Source organism: Alternaria atra (genome assembly GCF_907166805.1).
Source record: "Alternaria atra isolate CS162 genome assembly, contig: 23, whole genome shotgun sequence".
Lineage (NCBI taxonomy): Eukaryota > Fungi > Ascomycota > Dothideomycetes > Pleosporales > Pleosporaceae > Alternaria > Alternaria atra.
The window spans coordinates 4,318,380-4,338,954 of NW_025091321.1; the positions used below are offsets into that span (position 1 = coordinate 4,318,380).

The following is a 20,575-nucleotide window of genomic DNA, read 5'->3' on the forward strand; positions in this document are numbered from 1 at the left end:
CGTATATACACAGCAAATGTACTGTAAATTGTACAGGATATTACATAACTACAAAAGATCATAACAGATATAGTATGTTCGTAACGCAAGCGGAAAGCCGGGAAGCCATGGTGTCGAGGCCGAGGTTCTGCACGCTTGCGGCACAGCAGATTCGAGAACATCGAGAACGGCCCTCGTGATTCCTTTGCGCATACTGCGCTTGAACTAACAATCGTCGCCTATTTTAATTGGGAGAGAGGTCTTGAGATAGTCGCACAATGGTTTGTCAGAAATGTAGCACAGATGTGATGCGTATGTTGACAGTGGATTTTCTCAGGTAACTGGACACAGGCACATGCTAGAATGGAGCTTCGACATATATTAGAATGTGAGAAGAAAAATGTATATCCATCGATGCTCTATCATGATTGAGTTATGTAGATTTTACAGGTATCTCTACCTATAGAATCCATTCGTAGAGTAGTGTGCGCAGTTGCAAGGTGAATACATAGCGGCCTTACAGATACAATGGGTGAATTGAAGCCAGCTAAGAGATACGGTTCTAGCAATAATGCTGACACATTAGAGAACTTCGATTAATATGCTAACGTGTTTTATAAGCGAGTCGTCCTTACAAGCGAGTCGTCTACCCTACTAACTTTAATTACCTTTAAAAATTAAATTAGTTAACGTACCTCACGGGCGAGTCGGACACACGGGCGAGTCGGACACTCTGCCAAGACCAGATCAAAATATAAACACACCCACATTCTACATACGATGAGCCAACAACACAGCAATTTACCTGCTTAAAAGAGGCTCGATTACAGCTTGCACTTCAGGCTATCAAACGTGACGCGACACTTACCCAGCGACGCGCTGCAGCCATCTACAACGTCTCGCGATCAACACTAAGTGATAGACTCTCTGGAAAGCCGTTTCGACGCGACTGCGTACCCAGCTCAATGAAACTGTTCAAGACAGAGGAGGACGTGATTGTCGCACATATCCTTAACCTAGATGAGAGAGGATAGGCGCCCCGGCTTGCTGCTGTTAAAGATATAGCTGATTGTCTGCTAGCTGAGCGCTACCGCGACCCGGTCGGTCAGAACTAGGCTGCATCCTTCGTTAAGCGTCGCCCTGAGGTCAAAGTTAAATTTAATCGAAAGTACGACTACAGGAGAGCCCTGTGTAAAGATCCTGAGGTGATACAAGGCTAGTTCCGCCTTGTACAGAACATGAAAGCCAAGTATGGTACCCTAGACGACGACATGTACGATTTTGACGAAGCTGGCTTCATGATGGGCGTAATATCGACTAGGGCAGTAGTAACAGGAGCTGATCGTCGAGGACGACCAAAGATGATCCAGCAGGGCAATCGAGAGTGGACTACGACTATCCAGGGCGTCAACGCGATGGGCTAGGCGATCCCACCCTTCATCATCTTCCAGGGCAAGCATCACCTCTCTGCCTAGTACGAGGAGGGCGACCTACCTCACGACTGGGTAGTTAGAGTCTCTAAGAACGGCTGGACAACAAATGAGCTTGGTCTAGCGTGGTTAAAGCACTTTAACACGCATACAAAGACGAGGGTTGTTAGCAGCCACCGCCTGCTTATTATTGACGGTCATAAGAGCCACGACTCGCTTAAATTCCAGCAATACTGCAAGGATAACAAGATTATTACCCTCTGCATGCCTCCTCACTCATCCCACCTCCTGCAGCCTCTTAATGTTAGTTGTTTTGCGCCTTTAAAGAAAGCCTATAGACGCCAAGCCGAGAATCTAATGCGCAACAAGATCACCCACATCACTCAAACAGAGTTCTTGCCGTGCTATATTGCCGCTTATAAGGCCTCAATTACTAAGAGCAATATGCAAGGAGGATTTCAAGGCGCTAGCTTAGTTCCACACGACCCAGAGGCGGTGCTATCAAAGATCGATGTTAAGTTGCGCACGCCTTCACCCCTCCCTGTCGAAGACCTCCCCTAGCTCTCCCAGACACCAAAAAATACCCTAGAATTCAGGTCGCAATCGACGCTCCTAAAGGATAAGCTTCAAAGGCATGTAGATAGCTCGCCAACATCAATCGTTGATGCGATAGAAAAGTTTAGCAAAGGCGCGGTAATAATAGCGCATTCAATAGTGTTGCTCACAAAGCGCAACGCTGAGCTTAAAGCAGCTAACGAGGCCGCCACGCAACGTAAATTACACAAAAGAAAGCGGATACAGCGAGAGGGTACCCTTATAGCTGGAGAGGGCCTGCGGCTAACTACTCTTAAGGAGTTTGCGGCGCGTAGTAATAGGAAGAAGGCGAAGAAGAGAGCGCGCGTTGAGGCAGGCAAACCGTCGCAAAGACGCTGTGGACGCTGCGGTGAGACAGGACACAACTCGCGCACATGTAAGCAAGAAGCAGCAGTTGATTCTGAGTAGAATAGCCTATTACGATTTTCTATAACTGTCCTTGATAGTGCTGCACTGTCGTGAATACTCGTGCTCTTTGGTGTGGTCTTGGCAGAGTGTCCGACTCGCCCGTGAGGTACGTTATACCTTAACGCTAATAAGCTCTATTGCGCTTATTTAAAGCTGTTATACAGCTTACTATATTTGTTATAGGCGGAAAGAGGCCTGCTAACGAGTATGCATTTGCTCCTATGTACAGAAGAAGAAGGATAAGGAAAAGAAGAGTAGCGTCCTCTTCGTACGGTATTTATCCTCCGTACGCTAATACAAAGATAGATAAGCGGGAAGTTCTTCGGCGTAGCCTCTTGTGGCACTTAGGCGTAGCCCCTTACACTCTTTTGTTTATCTAAAATATATACAATCTGCTCTAATAATTCTACAAACAAGATATTTCTAGCGCTATTGTATTTGTATAACTTAAAGTATCTTTACAAGGCGTTATCGTCTCTAGGATAAAAAACGTTAGTAGTAACCTGTTTCACCAGCGAGCGGCCCACCCTACCGAGCGGCCTAGTTCCCCTACTAACACGCGTACCTAGCAACAACACGTAATGTCTTAACAACTACAACCTCTTAAGGCTTATACTAAAGCTAATGTGCAGCTTGCCCTCTTAGACGTTAAACGTAACTAAATTCTAAGCCTGCGGCGTGCGGAGGCAGTCTACAAAGTCCTAAAGACGACGATACGACGGCGACGCGACGGGAAGCCCTCTAGACGCGACTGCGAGCTAAACTTAAAGAGCCTAACAAAGCTAGAAGAGGAGGTAATTGTACAACGTATACTTAATGAGAATCTGCGTGGAGTACCGCCCTTAAAGCTACACGTACGAGATATAGCTAATAGATTGCTGCGCGATCGCGGCGTTAAGTCTGTTGGCAAGAACTGGGTTGACAGGTTTATCCAGCGTACACCTGAGCTGCGCACGCGCTAGAGCCGTCTATACGATCGCCAGCGAGCTCTCTGCGAGGACCTAGCAATTATTAAGCCCTAGTTCATGCTAGTTTAGAACATAAAGGCGAAGTACGGCATTATAGACGACGACATGTACAACTTTGACGAGTCTGGCTTCCTGATAGGCAAGATATCGTCGCAACTTGTAGTGACAGGCATAGACAAGCCTAGGAAAGCAAAGAAGCTTCAGCCTAGTAATCGCGAGTAGACTACGTTAATACAGGGCGTTAGCGCAATAGGGCGCGTTATCCTACCCTTCCTTATCTTTGCTAGCAAGGTTCTTATCTCTAACTAGTTTACTAAGGACCTCCTACGCAACTAGGTTATTTAAGTAAGCCTAACAGGCTAGACAAACAACGATCTAGCGCTTGCTTAGCTTGAACACTTTAATACGCATGCGAGGCCTATAGGCAGACATAGGCATATCGATATCGATATAAAATAGCAGATTTCATATCGATATCAATTCGAAGTTTTTTATATCGATATCAACGTCGATATCGATTGTTATCGATAACATAAGCTATAAAAAATCAATTAGCTAGCTAAGTGTCCTTAAACTACGTTATCTTATTAATCACTTCATCTATCCAGCCCTAGATAGCCTTATTTTCGCCTAGTTTAAGTTAAAATCCCCTTCTAGACCTAGATAAAGGCGTAATTAATCCCTGATGAAGCCAACTACTAATACACTCGATTTTCTTGATATTAGCACACGATAGCCTAAGTCGATTGTATCTACAAGTCCTTCTTGCACCTAAAAACACCCTTTCTGCCTCTGCAGATTTAGCAGGGATTAAGAGTATATTAATAGCTATCTAGCTAAGCTTTAGATATTAGCGTCTCTAATCCTTGTAGCACTACTATTCTAAAGCTGTACAGCTAATCGCAATGGGTGTAGCCTTAATAAACACGCTAAAGTTATCCTTATCCTTATTAGCTGTCGTTACAGCTAAGTTGCGGCGTAAACGATTAAACCTAGAGAGATCTTAATGTTAGGGCTGTTAAACAGGTTCAGAACTAGGGATTAAAGCCGTTTTATAATCCTCTACCTAAAGTGTATAAGCTTTATTAATTGCTAGCGCTATCTAGCTTTAGGTCTAGTTCTTTTTAATATAGGCTAACTACTTTAAAGGATTAAGAAGAAGGGCTGCGGCGTATACAGGTGCTTCGTCTGTAAGGCCGTAGTACTTACTAAGGACATACTATCCTATGTTAATAGCGTAGAGCATCTAAGGATCTTCTTAACTAGGCGTAGAGTATCTTTCCTAATAACTTATTAGTAAAGATACCTAATAAGACGTCTACTTTACCTTCTCTTGTTTATAGTAGTAGAGGAGAACATCTATAATCTTAAGGCTCTGTCTAATTAATGACTTATCCCCTTCTGCGTATAGAGTTGCACCTGTAAACAGTTGCAAGAATAAGTAAGCTTTGCTAAGGATATCCTAATCCTTAGCAGTAAGCTTAATACTATTTAGGTCGTCTTTGTAATTAACGAGAAAGACCTTAATCTTACTCTATTTCCGCAGTGTTTTATTAATAAATAGATACTACGATAACTACCGCGTTATATTATCAATCCCTATCTATATCCTAATAGCCTTAAGCTAGTCCTTATCGCGTTGTAGTAAGCGATAGATCTAGATACCTAGGTCGTAAAGCTTTTCGAGTGCAGGTAATCGGCCTATCCTATCGAAATCCTAGTGTTAAGGATTCTCGCTCGCCTGTCGCGATCTACGGCTTTTCGCGGTTGCTTGCTAAGTTTTACAGCCGCGAGCGTCGTCTTTTAAGTTATTAGAACTTTAGATAAGGGAAAACCTATTAAAAAGTTCCTCTCTATTAACCTTAGCTGCTGCAGACAACGCGGCAATAAGAGCTTCTTTAGAAGACGCGAGGAGGAAGGCTTAAAGGGATAGGTTAATGATATAGGCTATACAGCGTATACAGCGCCTTTTAGGGTCGTACTTAACCTATATAGTGTTAGCAAGGTACCTAGAAAACGTAGAAAACAAACCTAATGCTCTTTAAGTAATCGAGATGCTAGAGATTCTAGACAAGTGTCGTTTAACGTCGCGTTGTCGCCTGTATACCACCTAAGGTTTAACGTGATCTCGTATTGTTTAAGAACCTAATAGATTAAGGATGCTTAAGATAATCCTAAGTAGTCTCCTAGTAACTTAACTAGGCCTAACAAGGCTTTTTAAAGCTTATATTCGTGATTAATCTATTGCCCGCAGATAGCAAGCATGCCCTTTCGATAGGGCGACGTCTAGATATCTGTTTGTAAGTAAATCAGGCTGCGAGCTATAGTAAGAGTATCTTAAAGCTAATCTTGGTATATAACGTAATTAGCAGCTATAAGACGTATAATAGTGCGTCAAGACTAAATAAGAAAATAGCCACTTTTAGGATTAGCGGCTAGAAGTAGAGCTTACATCTCTAGCCACTTAACACTGCTAAATAGTAGGCGCTGTTAGGTAAGTAATCTAACTACTGCTTCTTTGTAGGCTTCCCTATTAAACGTACGATGTAGGGCCGCAGTTGAAGGTAAAAGGCCTTAAGATAATAACGTATCTGCGTCGTTTAAACGCTGCTAACGTAGCTGTTACTAAGATAATAGGTGCTAGGTGCGACAATAATATAAAGTATTAGATTTTGATGTTTGAGGGCCCTATTAAGGATGCATCATGCATATAAACTCTTAAGTGCCTTAAGATCCACGTTTCTAGCTTGGTACGGTACGTCGTTCTATAACATCTTAGAAGTTACTAGGTAACTTAATTAGGTTGCTAGCAGAGCTAGATAGTACGACATCTGATAATAAAAAGGACTCTATAGTGTAATAGACAAGTAGTACTAATTAGGTTAAAAAACGGCTTGTTAATAGATATTAAGAGATAAAAGTACGTATCTGCAGAGATTTTTAGGTTGTAAGTGTGAGGGGTAGTTATAGGCAATAGTATTTGCTTCACACTACAAGAGAATAGTAGGGGAAAGCTCTTATATTACTACACTAGGTAGGGAGGTCGTGAGAATAATTCTTGTCCATCTCCTAACGCGCGGAGCGCAGGTTATGAGCAGGTTCAGAGGCTAAGGCGCGAGCGAGAGAAGCAAACATGTTGGGACCATAATCGTCCTCCTCGCTCAGCCTCTGCCGTCCCGTGTTACAGTAAGGGCTGCTAAGCTTTTTTATCGATATATCGATATATCGAAAACGGGTGAGTTTCGATATCGATATCGAAATCAGCCTTAAAATCTATATCGATATCGATATATCGATATATCAACGCTAAAGCATATCGATTTGCCTATGTATGCCTGTAGGAGCGTACAGGCTGCTTATTATTGACGGCCACGAGAGCCATTGCTTAATAGATTTTCAGGATCGCTGCAAGGAGAAGAAGATTATCGCCCTCTGTATGCCTCCACATTCGTCGCACCTCCTGCAGCCGCTTAACGTTACCTGCTTCTCGCCGTTAAAGCGCGCGTACGGCGATAAGATCTCAGCCTTAGCACGCGATCGCATCTACTACATTAACAAACAGACCTTCTTACTAGCCTTTAAAGTAGCTTTTAAGAAGGCATTTACAAGAGAGAATGCTTGCGCAGGGTTTTAAGGCGCTAGATTGTGTCTACATAATCTACAAGCCGTGTTATTAAAGCTGGATGTGCAGCTGCGTACGCAAACTCTACCACAGCAAGATGACGCCGCTTAGGAGGCGCAAACACCGCGCAACGCTAAAGAAATAGAGGCGCAATTAACGCTGATTTGAAACAAAATGCAAATCTATCGAGGGTCTCCAGCAAGTTTACTTGACGAGCAGGTGCAACAGCTAACAAAAGGCGCGCAGCAGATAGCTTATAAGATGGTGTTAATGCGCGCAGAGATAGGGCGCCTTTAAGACGCAACAGAGACGCTTACTAAGCGTAAGAGTCGCAAGAGACGCTACGTACGGGCAGAGGAGACACTAACAGTTGGCGAGGTATTAGACTTAATTGCTAAAAAGGAGGGTAGCAGTCGTAAGGAGGGTAAGGAGCCGGCGAAGAGGGTGCGCGCAGGGCGACGCTGCAGCCGTTGTGGCAAGATTGGGTATAACTCTCGTACGTGCAAGGTAGAAATTGAGGATGCGAATAATAGCGACGCTTCTGAATAATATTATACTGTTGCAAGAGTATAAAAATTGTGTTGTGGTGCTAAGCTACGTCGCTGCGCGTACGCTTCGCTAGTGTTCATAGGCCGCTCGGTGGGGTAGGCCGCTCGCTGGTGAAACAGGTTAAGCTTATTATTTAGAGTAAAGGGCTTTGCTCTTAAATATTATCCTGTGTACTTACGTCCGCTACTCTTAATAAGGCGATAAATAGTATCTAAGACGTAGTCACAATCTACTACAACTCTCTTTTTACAGAGGGATATTGCTTGTTAGGAGTTGTCTTAAAAGTGTGTATAGTTTCCTATTAGGTTATTACGCCTTATTAGTTAACACTCGTGCTTAGTCGTATAGATTTACTAGTAAGTTTATCTTTCTTGCTCTAAGAGTAACTCTAACTTTACCTTATTATACCTAGAGCCTAACTCTTTGTCTTGCGAAATTCTTAGGCCTCTCTATAATAACAACAACTATTTAGTGAACGTGAGTGTCGTCTAGCGCTTCTGTCGCCTCTCGCACGGCATCTTCGTCCTCTTCATCGCTATACACACCAAGAGCCGCTCGAAATGCCTCTCGGTCCCAGTCCCGTCCTTCCCCATCTCCCGGCCACCCAGCTCTTCTCATCTTGCGCACAAGCCCCTTGAACTCGTCGTCCGCGTCATCAAAGTCACAGTCCATTGGTACCGCCTCAACGACATCTGTCTGGAGGCCGATCCAGCGAAGCTCGTGGAACCGCTGTTTGCAGAGCGCAAAGAATTCGCCTGGGTGATAGACATTGAACCCCTCCCGCCAATGCTCGGTTTCGTTGCCAGCGTAGTGCTCTTGCACCACGGCGTTGAGCTCTGGTGCTGGCTCGTCGTGCTGACCGTTAGGATCCCCCCAGTAGATGTAGCCATCGGCCGTGTTGATCACGAGATTGTAGCCGTTACGCCCGTTGCTGTTACCGAAGGAGATGCATGACGACGGTAAGGGATCGCATATGGGCTCCACGTAGTATTCGAGATCCCCGTCGCGGATCCGCTTCTGCATCTCTTCGCTGCGGTAATCCTGGATCCGTGTGTTCACCATGACGACGTGCTTGCCATAGGCTTTGTCTGGCTCAACAAAGTCTACAAAAGGCATGTAGCGAAGCAAGTCGATGACTGCATCAGTCTTGTGCAGGTTGGCCATGGTGGATTGTGTGATCGATGGCCAGCCATTGCTGGGCGCTTCCGCGACGACCGAGTTATCCCAGAACACTCGATTGCAAAACTCGTAGTAGTTCGTCAACAGTGTGATAAACTCGGCTTGATCAAAGGCCATGGTAGGGGAAAGTGGAGAAGGACACTAATCAAACACGTTGGAGCGTGGGCAGGGTTGATGATTTATGTTGACGGTTAAATAGGGTCTTCCAAGGTTGTTACCCGCCGACACCGACGAACCCTGCCGCCCAGGGGAGTAAGCATCTGCGCCGCAGTCTGCAGAACATACAATCTCGCTACGGATGCGTCCACATCTCGGCGTGGTACAAGGAGGAAGATGTAGTGCGCTGTTACGAAGCAAGTACTCCCAGCGCGTCAGAAACTTTGCACGCCGAAACGTCTGCCACATTAGCAAGGAAGGCTTCCTTCCCGCCTTCAAGGACGCGCTTTTTGCCTTGGTTACAGAGCAGAAGCTTCGAATGGTCTTTGAAGCAGCAGGGCTAGTTCCCATCAATGCGCAGGCTGTGTTGGATCGCCTTAAAGTGCGGCTGCGTGCCCCGCCAGAACCCCTCCTCCCAAGAACACCGTGGCAGTCTAAGACTCCAAGCAATACTCATGGGTGCGGACCTCAGTCAAAGCTTGTACATAGTCTCTCTACTCGTTCGCCTGTTACAGCCTTGGCTGGCTTCTCTCTGCTTATAAAGGGTGGTGAACTGATGCTGCATCAAAACGCACTCCAAGCCTCGCAGATCCACGAGATTGAAGAACAGTCAGCAGCGATACCCAAGCGAAAATTGCGTAAGCGCAAGCGGATTCGGCAGCATGAGACTACAGGTTATGGGAATGCTGTAGCGCAGGGAGCAGCTTAGGCTTCTGCAGCACCGCAGCAATCTAAAAAAGCTCGTGGTGGTGGTAACCGAGAACCAGCCCAACCAGCTCTACGGCGCTGTTGAAACTGCAGCGGGACTGAGTACAACGCACGTACGCGCAAACAGAGGTGGCAATATCTTGGATTAGATGCAAGCACGACGTAATCAGGCTCCTTGTTCGATGCGACGAAATTGAGCATGCGTCACATGAGTTGGTCGTGCCAGATGAGCCTCACTGTAACGGTACGGGACTGTGGTAGAAGCCTCTAATTTAAGGTACGCTACAGGTACACTACATTTATTACTAATTCTATGCGCCCTACTTTGCTTGTAATAAATACAAAGGATACAAAAAGAATAATTGAGCGATTGCTTGGGCGTGTTGATTCTCTATACATGAAACAAGAAAGAACTCTGCCGTGGGTACAGTTCTCGTCCCTGCCTGGGACCCATCTGATAGACACCCGTTGGTAGCGCGTCAAAGCAGTTGATCCATTCCAGTTTGCATCCAGCCGAGAAATAGCGAAAAGTATTTGCTGTTAAGAACGTGCATTGCAACGAGGGTCTTGCCGTGATCTTTATACATCTGTTGGTTGTATTCCTAGAGAAATTGGGGATCCTGGTGTCGCGGGCTGTATGTATTCGACGGCGCCTACGAGAGAGGGCTGAGCCATCACCTCGCGAGGCGTGGCGGATGGTGAGCGCGTCACAATAGAAGCATTGCCCAAGGCTGCTGAAGATGGGGCTTCATCAACGTCGAGCGCACGCACTACCTGGTCAGACCCGTCTGGTCCCATAGTAGACGGAAGTGGGCCCAGCGCTACGGAAGTAGCATTACCCAGCATGATATCGAGCAAATGCATTGAGCGGGCTGCAATCCAGGGTCGGTTAGCCAGCGTGCGATACTTCGACTTGCCGCTTGTCACGGCGTTAGGAGGCGCTGCATTGTACAAGTATGTGCTGATAGCGGCTGCTGCGTGATTTGAGTACCATGGGTCGTCGGTAAGCAGTGCGAAGCCGGGATCGTTAGGTACCAGAGTGCTCGGCCAGCATCGATTGACACTCAATCCATCGTCAGCATGAGAGGTCAATCTTGTGTGTTCCCAGTGTCTGATCTCGAAAACAGCGTTCGGCACTTCGACACCAACGCTTGTAATGTATGCTTCATGGTATCTTAGCATGGCGACCATCATAGACGGATGTCGTTACTTACTTGTTGTACCTCCTCCGACCCTTTGTGAGACTGTCGAACTTGTTGTTGTGGCTGCGCCATTTCTCATTGTCCTTTTGGCCGCGTCTGTCCACGCATCGTGGCTGGGACAGAACGCACTCCAGATCTTACCCGCTCCGCCATTGTCAGGTTGAGGTATCAAGCGGATGAATTGCCCGGCCTTCTTCCTGGGACCCTGTGAATTCTTTCCCCAGAAGTAGCGTGGCGGCCATTCATCTCGTTCGCAATCGTCGAACTCGGTCCATTCTTTTGACCATTCCCAGTGATGCTGAGCTGTCCTGGGCACGCTTGGACGACTACCCCAGAGACCCCAGTCATCTGTTGCCTTGCCGTGTTGACTAGTACTTGAAGTCGCCCAACACGTGAATCGAACCATATCAGGCGTGTTTGTATGAACGCTCATCACCGAACTATAGTGATAGCATGCTTGTGACCACTTCTCTGAGCAGGTCATTGGAGGCGTCGTCATGAACGTAGAGATGCTTGTCGTTGTGGTTGAGTCTGTCCTTGTGATGGGTCCGTTGTTGCAGGAGGTAGCTCTTTGTTGCAACCGGGCAGTAACTTCTGTGTAATGAACTTCATGGATGATCTTCATCGGGGAAAGTCGTGAATCAAAGCGACCATTGCTTGTGTCAAAACTGAGCTCAAGCAAGCTTCTCTTTGGTCTGCATGTGTTGTTGTTGGTGTCGTCATCTTTAGAACCGTCTTTGCGACAATTGCCGAGTACTTTTTGCAAAGAGTCATCGTGCTTCTTGAATGTTGCACCCATCTTGCTGACGTCGTACTTGGTCTGCGCTCGCCGAGCGGCGCCCAATTCTGCGAAGTCTCGAGGTTTGCGGACGCGTCCAGCACCTAGCAGCCCCATAATAGCCATGGCCGCGTTTTCCGGATTAGCAACTACGTCTGCGATGGTGAAAGCGGCATTCCCAATCATTCCGGCCATAGCAATCATGCGAGCGACGGTGGCTGCGCCCGCCGCAATCGCTGCGATTTCGCCAACAAAAGGAATCAAGAAAAGAAGGGCCGAGATAATCGTGATGATGAGATTCTTCTTCTCCTCTTCTCTGATCTCTCCGCCTTTCTCTTTCGCTTCCTCCATCGAGTCCACAGCTTGCGCGAAGAGAAAGACTGGCACTGAGAGGACTTGAACCACATCGCCGTTGGAGCCATCCCATATACCTGCCACGATATCGAAGAAGCGAGCGGACATGGCATTTCTGGTGGCTTCAAGATCGATGCTCTTGATGATCTCCTTAGGGTCAGGAATGCCAAAATCCTTCTTGAGAACAGGTATACCAGTGACAGTGACGTCTTTGTAGATGCACAGGCAAGCGGGTTGCCCTTGGCAACTTGAGCAGTCGTTCACCTCCTCGTGGAATTCACCGAGTTCGATCCAATCAGAGATGATGCCCGCTTCTGCTTCGAGGGCATCATAGAAGCCATCGCTATCTCTGATCGTCATCTTCATAGTCATTTTACCCTGAAAGATCAAAGGATCATCTTTCATCAAGTCCTCGCAGGGACCATTGTACTTGTCTTTCCCGCCGGATCGCTGAAAGTCACAATCAGTGTACTTTCGGATGTTGCCAAACTCCCAGTCCGCGAACTTCTTGAAAGCCGCCTCGGCACTCTTCTTGATGACTCGTTGATAAGCCTCAAAGTTCTTGTCGTAGCCATTGTCTGCGTCGTTGTATTTGGTGATAGAACCATCCAGCATCTTCTCAAGAATGCTGACAGCGAGAACGGGCTTGCAGTCGTCCGATACATCACCATCGTTCGCCAGAGCTTCAAGATCTGCGTATTCCTTGGTGAGGGGGCAGTTCTTACCACCCATTTGGTTGTCGTCGTCTTCGTCGTTGTTACCAATGCCGCTATCGCCATAGTCCTTGTCGAGGTCGACAGCCCAGTCCGACACTCCCCCGAAATTGAGTTTCGTGTATCTGTTGATTCGGTTTTGCTTGGTCTCGTCGGTCATCCATGCTACCCACTCCGTGTCTTGGTACACGAGATAGTCGGTATCGGTGTCATCGCTCCATTCCTTGACTCCAAGAAGCTCTCTGTTCCACAAAATCTCTCGAATTTCTGCAGAAGATATGTAGCCGCCCGTTCCAGTGCAAGGTCCCGGCATCGCATCTGACACAGTCCTAGTGCCTGTGTATCTGCACATCTCGCTCGTGCAACCCTCTTCGGCCATTTTGAAGCTGCGTCCATAGCTAGCTATACCAACCACAACCTTGTACGAGGGAACGCCAGCCTTTGTAATCATAGCTAGTGCAGTAGTTGTCTCGGTCATATTGATATGCGAACGTAGGCAGTCGCCTTCAGGGCAGCCAGGATTTGACCATTTGTTGCCATAGTCCCATTGTCCGTGCAGGTCGTAGGTCATGTAAATGATATAGTCAATGACACTAGACATCTCTTTGATTGGAAACGCCTTCAAATACCAATACGAGGCAGGAGCCGCGATCGAGACTGATTTGCTTCCCATACGACGTTTGACCAATTTCAGAAACTCAAGGTAGTTAGTGCCTTCGTCGGCGGCGCCGGGAACGGGCGTGATATCCTGGGCACCAGGGTACTCCCAATCGAAGTCGATACCGTCAAGGCCATGCTCGTTTACGAAAGCAACCACATTGTCTGCAAATGTAGCACGGTTCGCTTGGCTGACAGCCTGACGAAAGATGGTGTAGGTTGGTGCATCCGCAGAGAAGGCCCAACCGCCAAGTGACACTATCCTTTTGATGCCAGTCATCTTCTTCAGCTTGTCGAACTGGTCCTTTAGCGTACCGACGTCGATTTTGAAATCTCCAGCAGTAACATCTGGAAACGCAAAGTGGATATGGGTATACTTCTTGGTGTCGATATCTGTGACGTCCATATGCAAACATGGGCGATCCTGATTCCAGGCCTCGAAGTAGGCGACGTGGGCGAAGCTCGCTGGCCCTTTGGCATTGTTGGTGATATTCATCCCACAATTAGATATGCATCCGTTCATGCCCGGCTTCGATGTACCGGGTGCGCCTGTATCAGCTGGATTCTCGATGCAGAAGTCCTTGTCCATTCCACACTGGCCCCAGACGTTACAACAGACATTCAGGGGGCATGGGTTCATATCGGCAAGCTTTTTGTTGCCCCGAAGTTCTCCATTTGGCTTCTGCGGCCCACAGACGGCATTTTCGATAGGATTTGGCATTGGAGGTTCGCCATCGGAAAGGCATATCTTCTGGCCAGGCTGAAGGTTGTCGCAGCCAGCAAAGCCCCACGTGTTCTTGTTGAGATCTTCTATGCCCTTCGTGGTGAGATAATTCGCATCGGCAAGGGCCCAGCAACCGTCACCATCCTTGATGTCGTACGAAAAACACGAGCCATCAGCATTTTTCTTTGGGCGGACTACGGATGAATGTTAGTCCTCAAGTCAAAAACCATGACAGCGTTTTCACTTACAGTCAAGGAGGTCGCCAGCCGAACAGCAGACAAACTGTTTAGGTTTGAGCTTGTTGCAGAAGTCTTCTCCAGGGTTGAACCCGTAGAACTTCGTTAAGCTGATACCACATCGTTCTGCTAACGCATAGCAATCGTCACCGCTGAATACCTCTTGATAGCTACAAGTAGCCCTTCGATGCAAGTTGAGAAACGAAGTAGCATTAGAAGAATGATTCGTGGAGTTATTCGCCGTCGCATTTGAGGAGCTGTTCATACTTTTGACCAGCCAGTATTTGATGTCGAAGTCTGACCACCCAGAAGTCGTATCAGCGCCGGAGGGGCTTCTACCCTGACTCCAGCTAGAAACCACTTCCTGGGCTGCGGTGATATTGTTCTGAAGGTCTGCAACGATGCCAAAACCCAAGGAAGATGAGTGTGTTTCCTTGTAGTTTTGTACGGTGAAGCGATTGGTTTCGCCACTTCCACTGGACTGTATTGCTGAAATGAGGCGCTCAACTACGGGGCTGAAGCCCTCTCGATCGACCGCGTGACCAACAAAAGCTCCCACAGTAGCCGATCCGACCTTAGCGAACATTGTAATGTGTCTACAGTCACCGGTCTTAGTGATGTAGCTTTTCAGCGTTCGAAGGGCCGCAGCGGCATCTTCATCACTGGCCGTGCTGTCCGTTCCGGTCGGGTTCGTGTGCCATTCATGGTAGTAAATCGAAGTCTGATTAGACTTCGGACCCATGTTTGCCGGACAGCCTGGAGACTGCAACCTTTCGGACCGCTTCTTCGGTGTACCAAAGGTGAACGGCACGGGATCATAGTCGGGTGCCTGTTTTGTGTCATCCTCGGAATCCGTACAGGCACGAATGGTAATGTGCTTGTCGAGAGAGTTGACGGGGATGTCCAGCATAGTGCTGAAAAGCAGGGGCTTTTCGCATCGATTGAGTGCGACGACACCATGAAGATACGTCCACTTCAGAGCATCCAATCCAGACTTGCTACATCGAACAGGACATGGATTTATAGGACTCGCAGCGTCGCTCTCAGCGTGCGATCGAACACCAAAAATGAGTGTAAAGAAGACAATGAAGAGAGCGGATGAGTACATGGTGCAAGGACGTGCCGAAAAGAATAACCAAAATATAATGAGTGTATACGGTTGAAAAAGAAGAGACGATAGATAAGGTCCGTAATCACGAACTAGCTTTGCAGCAAAAGGAATGAATGATGGGGAGAATGAAGGAGATGACCTTCTGTGCAGACTAAAGTCTCCTCAGTGATCAATATAAGTAACCGCTCTGACAAGACCCGCATCAGGGAATTGAGCGATTATGCTCAAGATGTGCCCCTTGGGAATGCGCTTCGTGAATTCGCCACATGTATCATGCACTTCTAGCGGGAGTAATCTATTGTCAGTCAGATTTTACGAGCGCTGGAGGATTGTGGTAATATTCTTGCAGGGCCGTGCGGAGCTAGCACGGGTGAACAATGTATTGGTCTGGGTGTAGGGTAACATTGCCAAGATGTTGGCACGAGACTGTTGACTAGGATCATAATTAAAAGATGACAAGCTCGGAAATAAGAGTGAAGAGCGGAATCATTACACCTCTCCTTCTTATTTCGGACCGCCCAACGTGATTTGCAAGTAGTCCCCTCAGTTGCTTCTGACTATTTGATTATTCTTGACAAGAAACCGCAGACCTCATTCATCAACATGAAGCTTTTGTACCTCCTTGCGCTGGCCTTTGGCCCCATCTTTGTTCTTGCCGAGCTCAACGCATACGAAATACTCATGTTCTTCGACATGTATCGTGTCGATTACGAAAAGGATAACAGCAACTTCAAACTTGCTAAAGGATGCAAAGATTGCAATTTTGAGGACTTCGTTATCCATATCGACCGACTTGGGATGACTTCGAATCTCGATGGTCGTTTCGGAGACCTTATGAACCCCAGTCTTGACGACGTAGAGGGTTGGGAGCAACGAGACGATCTTGTCTACGATGCAAAAAAGCTCCTTGGTGGATTATGGCGCGACGAGGACGCGAAATCCCGCCCCGGTCATGCTATTGTAATTGAGCGGCTTGTTGACTACATGTCGAGCCTTCGCTCGAGTGGAGATTCTGAACGCCTCAGCAGGATTGTCACTGGAATGCAAGCCGCGCAACTCAGCAGACGCAGCCTGCAGGCCAAAGCCATGCTCGACTACATAAACGGCCGACTTAGCAAAGCCCGCGTGGGTTCTGCGAAAACGCAGTCCATCTCCTGGCAAGGCGGAGACTTCGATGAATTCGATGCCATAGCCACTATTGAAGGAGTACAAACCACAAAGCGAGGGGTCATGCGCACGGAGATTGTCGCCATTGCCAAGTCCATCAACAACAACGATCTCGAAAGCAGCCTCAAGAGAGATATCGGGATGGGAAGCGGCCGTAGCATCCAGAAGCGCGAATTTGGCGAAGGGCTGGCTATCATGGCGCTGCAAAGAGGCATCGATTCGTTGAGTATGCCAGCGCGCAAGAAATGCTGAAAAGGGTCGCTCCGAGGAACTTCTGAGAGTGTCTCCAACACATGCTTCACAAGCCGCGGTTGCTGCGGATTGTGCAGGGGAAGTGGGTGCCAACCATCGCATAAGCAGCCTGGCAAAAGGAATGTCGAGCCATCTAGCGAGATAGTCTGGTACCGTAATTAGATAATCGAGGAATGCGATACACACGAATGAAAGAAGTGATTCGATAACGGCTAAATCGATGTATGGCCCAAGCTGTCTAGACCTCGGGAGCTAAACGACCCGTGCTGATGTGGACCCCTGCAGCAAATCCATATGTAAGGTACCCGAACTCTACCCAGGTGTTCTCAAGATAAATTAAGCGGCTTCATATTGGGTTCATGCAGAGCCCTGTATATCTAACCACAGAAAGGCGCATCCATCTCCCGAGCCTCGGCGAGTGCGACAGTGTAAGACGAGCGTAGGATCCGTCATGTAGGGCGTAACAGACTAGTTGCTGGCAAACAAGCTGTCAGCTTACGCAATAAATATGAAGTGTCGAGGCGAGTCTCCCACGCTTGGCCTCGGAAGCGAGGTGGACGTAATCCAAGTAGAATGGACGTTGAGAAGGGCATTGATTGCACTGCTCGCCTATTAGAGTGAGTTACGGAACGCCTTACAAGATCGTAGGGTTCTTCAAAGTGTGGTTCGTGTTGGTGGCCAAAATCGAGCATTAGGCCGTCAGTCATCGTAGAGTGACTACTACACTGCGGCCTTGGCTCCCAGGATCTTGAAATCAAGGTCGCCATCGGTCTGGGCAGCAATTCCTAGAATGGTAGGCCGCAATCAACGAGGATAACCGACGCAGAACCTACGCGACTCTCCTATACCAGTTGGTTACATTCATCCTTCGATACGGACACTAGAAGATGAAGTCTCGTGCTGCTAAGGCTAGCGCTGCTAGGATGCTGGGGGCCAACACTTCCACCACTGCAAGTACCCACAAGCACATCAGGGGCAATACAGAATCTACACATAAAATACGGGGACCAGTCAAGTCCATCAACTCAGTCCTCTACTCGACCTGAGCCTTGCTTTACTCTCTATCACTAGTCAGTCATGTTTGCCTTCACGCTCGGCAGTACCGTGACCACCCTCTCTGTGCTTGGCCTTTGTACAGGAGGGCTGTCGGCGACCTCACGTATCCAATCACGCAGCGGAAAAACACCGAGCCTGGCTTTCGATCCAGCAACCACGTCCTACTGCTCTTGGTGGATCGACTACGATGGTTCCATGACCTGTCAGGAAGTCCTCGACGACAATTGGATTGAGCTAGATGCATTTCGCCGCTGGGTATGTACAGACAAAACACCACCCTCGATCTGCATGAACTGACTGCTGCTTAAGAACCCTTCTATCGGCGCTGACTGCACTGGCCTTGTGTCCGGCAATAGCTTTTGCGTCGAGGCTGTCAAGGAGCCCGCACCAACAACGACCCAGAAAACGTCCGGCACACCTAGCTCATCGAGTTCCAAAGCCAAAACGCCCACTTCCAAGCCCACGTCGTCACCTTCTCCCGTTCAATCAACCCCTACCAGCGTCGTCACTAGCAGTGCCACTCCGACTTCTAGTAACGGCGTGGCTACACCCTCGCCCATTCGCCCTGGGATGGTGAGCAACTGCAAAACCTTCCACTTCGTCGAATCGGGAGACAACTGCGGCACAATGGCTGAAAAGTATGGCATAGGCACTGCCGACGTTATTGCGTGGAACGGACTCAATAATGCATGCACCAATTTATGGCAGGACACATATGCCTGCGTGGGCATAATCGGTGGCTCACCCAGCCCTTCTCCTACAACTTCAGTTCCGTCTGGCAATGGTGTTTCGACTCCGACGCCTGTGCAGCCACGGATCGTAAAGAACTGCAACAAATTTTTCTTCGTTGAATCAGGAGATACATGCGACGTAATCAACCAGAAGACTGGCGCGCGAGTAGCCGATATCGTTGCATGGAATGGACTGAACAGCGGATGCACCAACATCTGGGGCGACACGTATGCATGCATCGGTGTCATCGGCCAGTCCCCGACCACAACTACACCATCCCCGACGCAGACGTCCAGCGGACCCACAACACCTTCACCCATTCAATCCGGGATGACTAAAGGCTGCACCTTGTGGCACTTTATTGGCGGTTCTACAACATGTCAGCAGGTCCTGAGCTACCAGAAGATCACGATGGCGCAGTTCTACAAGTGGAATCCGGCTGTCAAGGCAGACTGCAGTGGCTTGTGGAAAGATACCTATGCTTGTGTCCGCGGACCATAGTCGTGAGGGAAGTCAGCCAGATAATAAGATCTTCAGCTTCGCGAGCATAGAGACTTGATCATGTACTTCAGAAGTCTCCGATTCTCAACAGTTTCGCAGTGGTTTGCACGTTGTCTTGTTTCGTAGAACCTTCACGCAATTGCCCTCGCTCCTCCTCAGGAATGTGTTACATTGCGGATCTGCCGCGACGCTCTGTGATTTTATGCTCTCCAGCCTTGGAACGTCTTCTTTGAGGAGTCAACTTGTTCTTCTTCCATTGTCGTGCCCAGAGTCACGTAGCTTGACTGTTGGTTCGATAGTACTTGTACATCTATTTCCTCTTCTGCGCGCTTAGCCTAGCCGCAGAGTGCCTTTATGTCTACCTCGACACGCCGTCTAGTCTTGCGCTCAAACAGAGATACAGATACGTAGACTGGTTCAGCGCGGCTCTGTTTACCGGCTGCATAACTAGTCTGCTAGTCGGGACGTCGTAGAGCACCTAGCACCACTGGCTGTCAGCCGTGTGGTTGGCATCGTCGCCTTCTTCTTGTGGCAGGGGTTCTTGTGGCTGCGCAGCTTACTGCTACTGTCACTTTTTACCACCTGGAGCGCGTTCATTGCCTTCTACTGCGCACCCGTGCATGGCTTCGTGGTGAGCACGCCTCCGCCGCTCAGGCATATCTTCGCTCACAGTCCGATAGCTCCTCGCTGTACTCTACTATCTACCGCTCTGCCTCATGGCTCTTCGAGGCTATTGTCCCGTGTGCGCGGGCATCAGGTTCTTTCCTGCCGTCTGCCTTCTCGTTCCAGCCTCTATAGTCATTATTGTACCCCACGTAGTGTAGGAGGTAGTACGCAAATGCTTAGCCTTAGCGCGCAATCCTCAGGCACAGAGAGCAGTGTCTATTGAATGCAAAATAACGCATGGCTTAGAGATTGAATCGAAGCAGCGAGCTGTCGTCGTGATTTCTCGTTCATGCCAGATCCGCGAGAGAAAAGTTGTCGTCGCTCGCTGGATGACTGGTGCAAACTCATCGACGTAATCTTTGACCGCCTGCAGTGTGCTAACGCGCGCTTCCGTACCTCTGACCTCAATGGCTGCTACTATGAACGGTAGCGTGACGAATCGTAGCGGTTGCTTCGTCATATGCTTCGTAAGCTCAAGCTCCCTCATTACTTCCTTCGACCAGACATCAGCCTTGTCATATTCGCTCCCAAAGTCGTGTCTCAACCGATGGGCCACCAATAATGCAGCTAGTCGGTAAACCTTAGCTTGCGCAAGAAGATGAACGAGCTCAGTGGAGTCGAAGTCGTCAAGGATCTGACGTGCGTGCGACGGGTACCATTCATCCACGGCGGTGTGGATTTTTTCCAGCTGAGCATGGATGCGGGCTACGCAATTCACATCGGTCTCGTTTGACAGGGAATGGCTGATGAGGCAGAGATCCTGATAATGTGGCAGTAAAGGCAGGCAGAGGCCAAGCTTTCTGTCCACGCGCTCTTGTAGCTGCTGCGGAGCT

At 48.3% G+C, this 20,575-nt stretch overlaps 4 protein-coding genes across 4 annotated transcripts; 2 read left to right on the forward strand and 2 right to left on the reverse strand.

Annotated features, from left to right (window-relative positions):
- Positions 1 to 8,018: 8,018 nt before the first annotated feature.
- On the reverse strand, positions 8,019 to 8,846 carry ALTATR162_LOCUS4977 (uncharacterized protein; the record flags this gene model as incomplete). The annotated part of the gene is made up of 1 exon (XM_043312593.1): positions 8,019 to 8,846. One exon carries the CDS (start codon positions 8,844 to 8,846, stop codon positions 8,019 to 8,021), a length of 828 nt encoding a protein of 275 aa, XP_043168528.1.
- Positions 8,847 to 10,172: 1,326 nt separating this feature from the next.
- On the reverse strand, positions 10,173 to 15,365 carry ALTATR162_LOCUS4978 (uncharacterized protein; the record flags this gene model as incomplete). The annotated part of the gene is made up of 3 exons (XM_043312594.1): positions 10,173 to 10,756; positions 10,808 to 14,215; positions 14,270 to 15,365. 3 exons carry the CDS (start codon positions 15,363 to 15,365, stop codon positions 10,173 to 10,175), a joined length of 5,088 nt encoding a protein of 1,695 aa, XP_043168529.1.
- A 606-nt stretch (positions 15,366 to 15,971) lies between these two features.
- Positions 15,972 to 16,787, forward strand: ALTATR162_LOCUS4979 (uncharacterized protein; the record flags this gene model as incomplete). Its single annotated transcript, XM_043312595.1, has 1 exon — positions 15,972 to 16,787. The coding sequence occupies one exon, from the start codon at positions 15,972 to 15,974 to the stop codon at positions 16,785 to 16,787; it is 816 nt and encodes a 271-aa protein (XP_043168530.1).
- A 1,077-nt stretch (positions 16,788 to 17,864) lies between these two features.
- Positions 17,865 to 19,076, forward strand: ALTATR162_LOCUS4980 (uncharacterized protein; the record flags this gene model as incomplete). Its single annotated transcript, XM_043312596.1, has 2 exons — positions 17,865 to 18,098; positions 18,153 to 19,076. 2 exons carry the CDS (start codon positions 17,865 to 17,867, stop codon positions 19,074 to 19,076), a joined length of 1,158 nt encoding a protein of 385 aa, XP_043168531.1.
- Between the last annotated feature and the right edge of the window lie 1,499 nt (positions 19,077 to 20,575).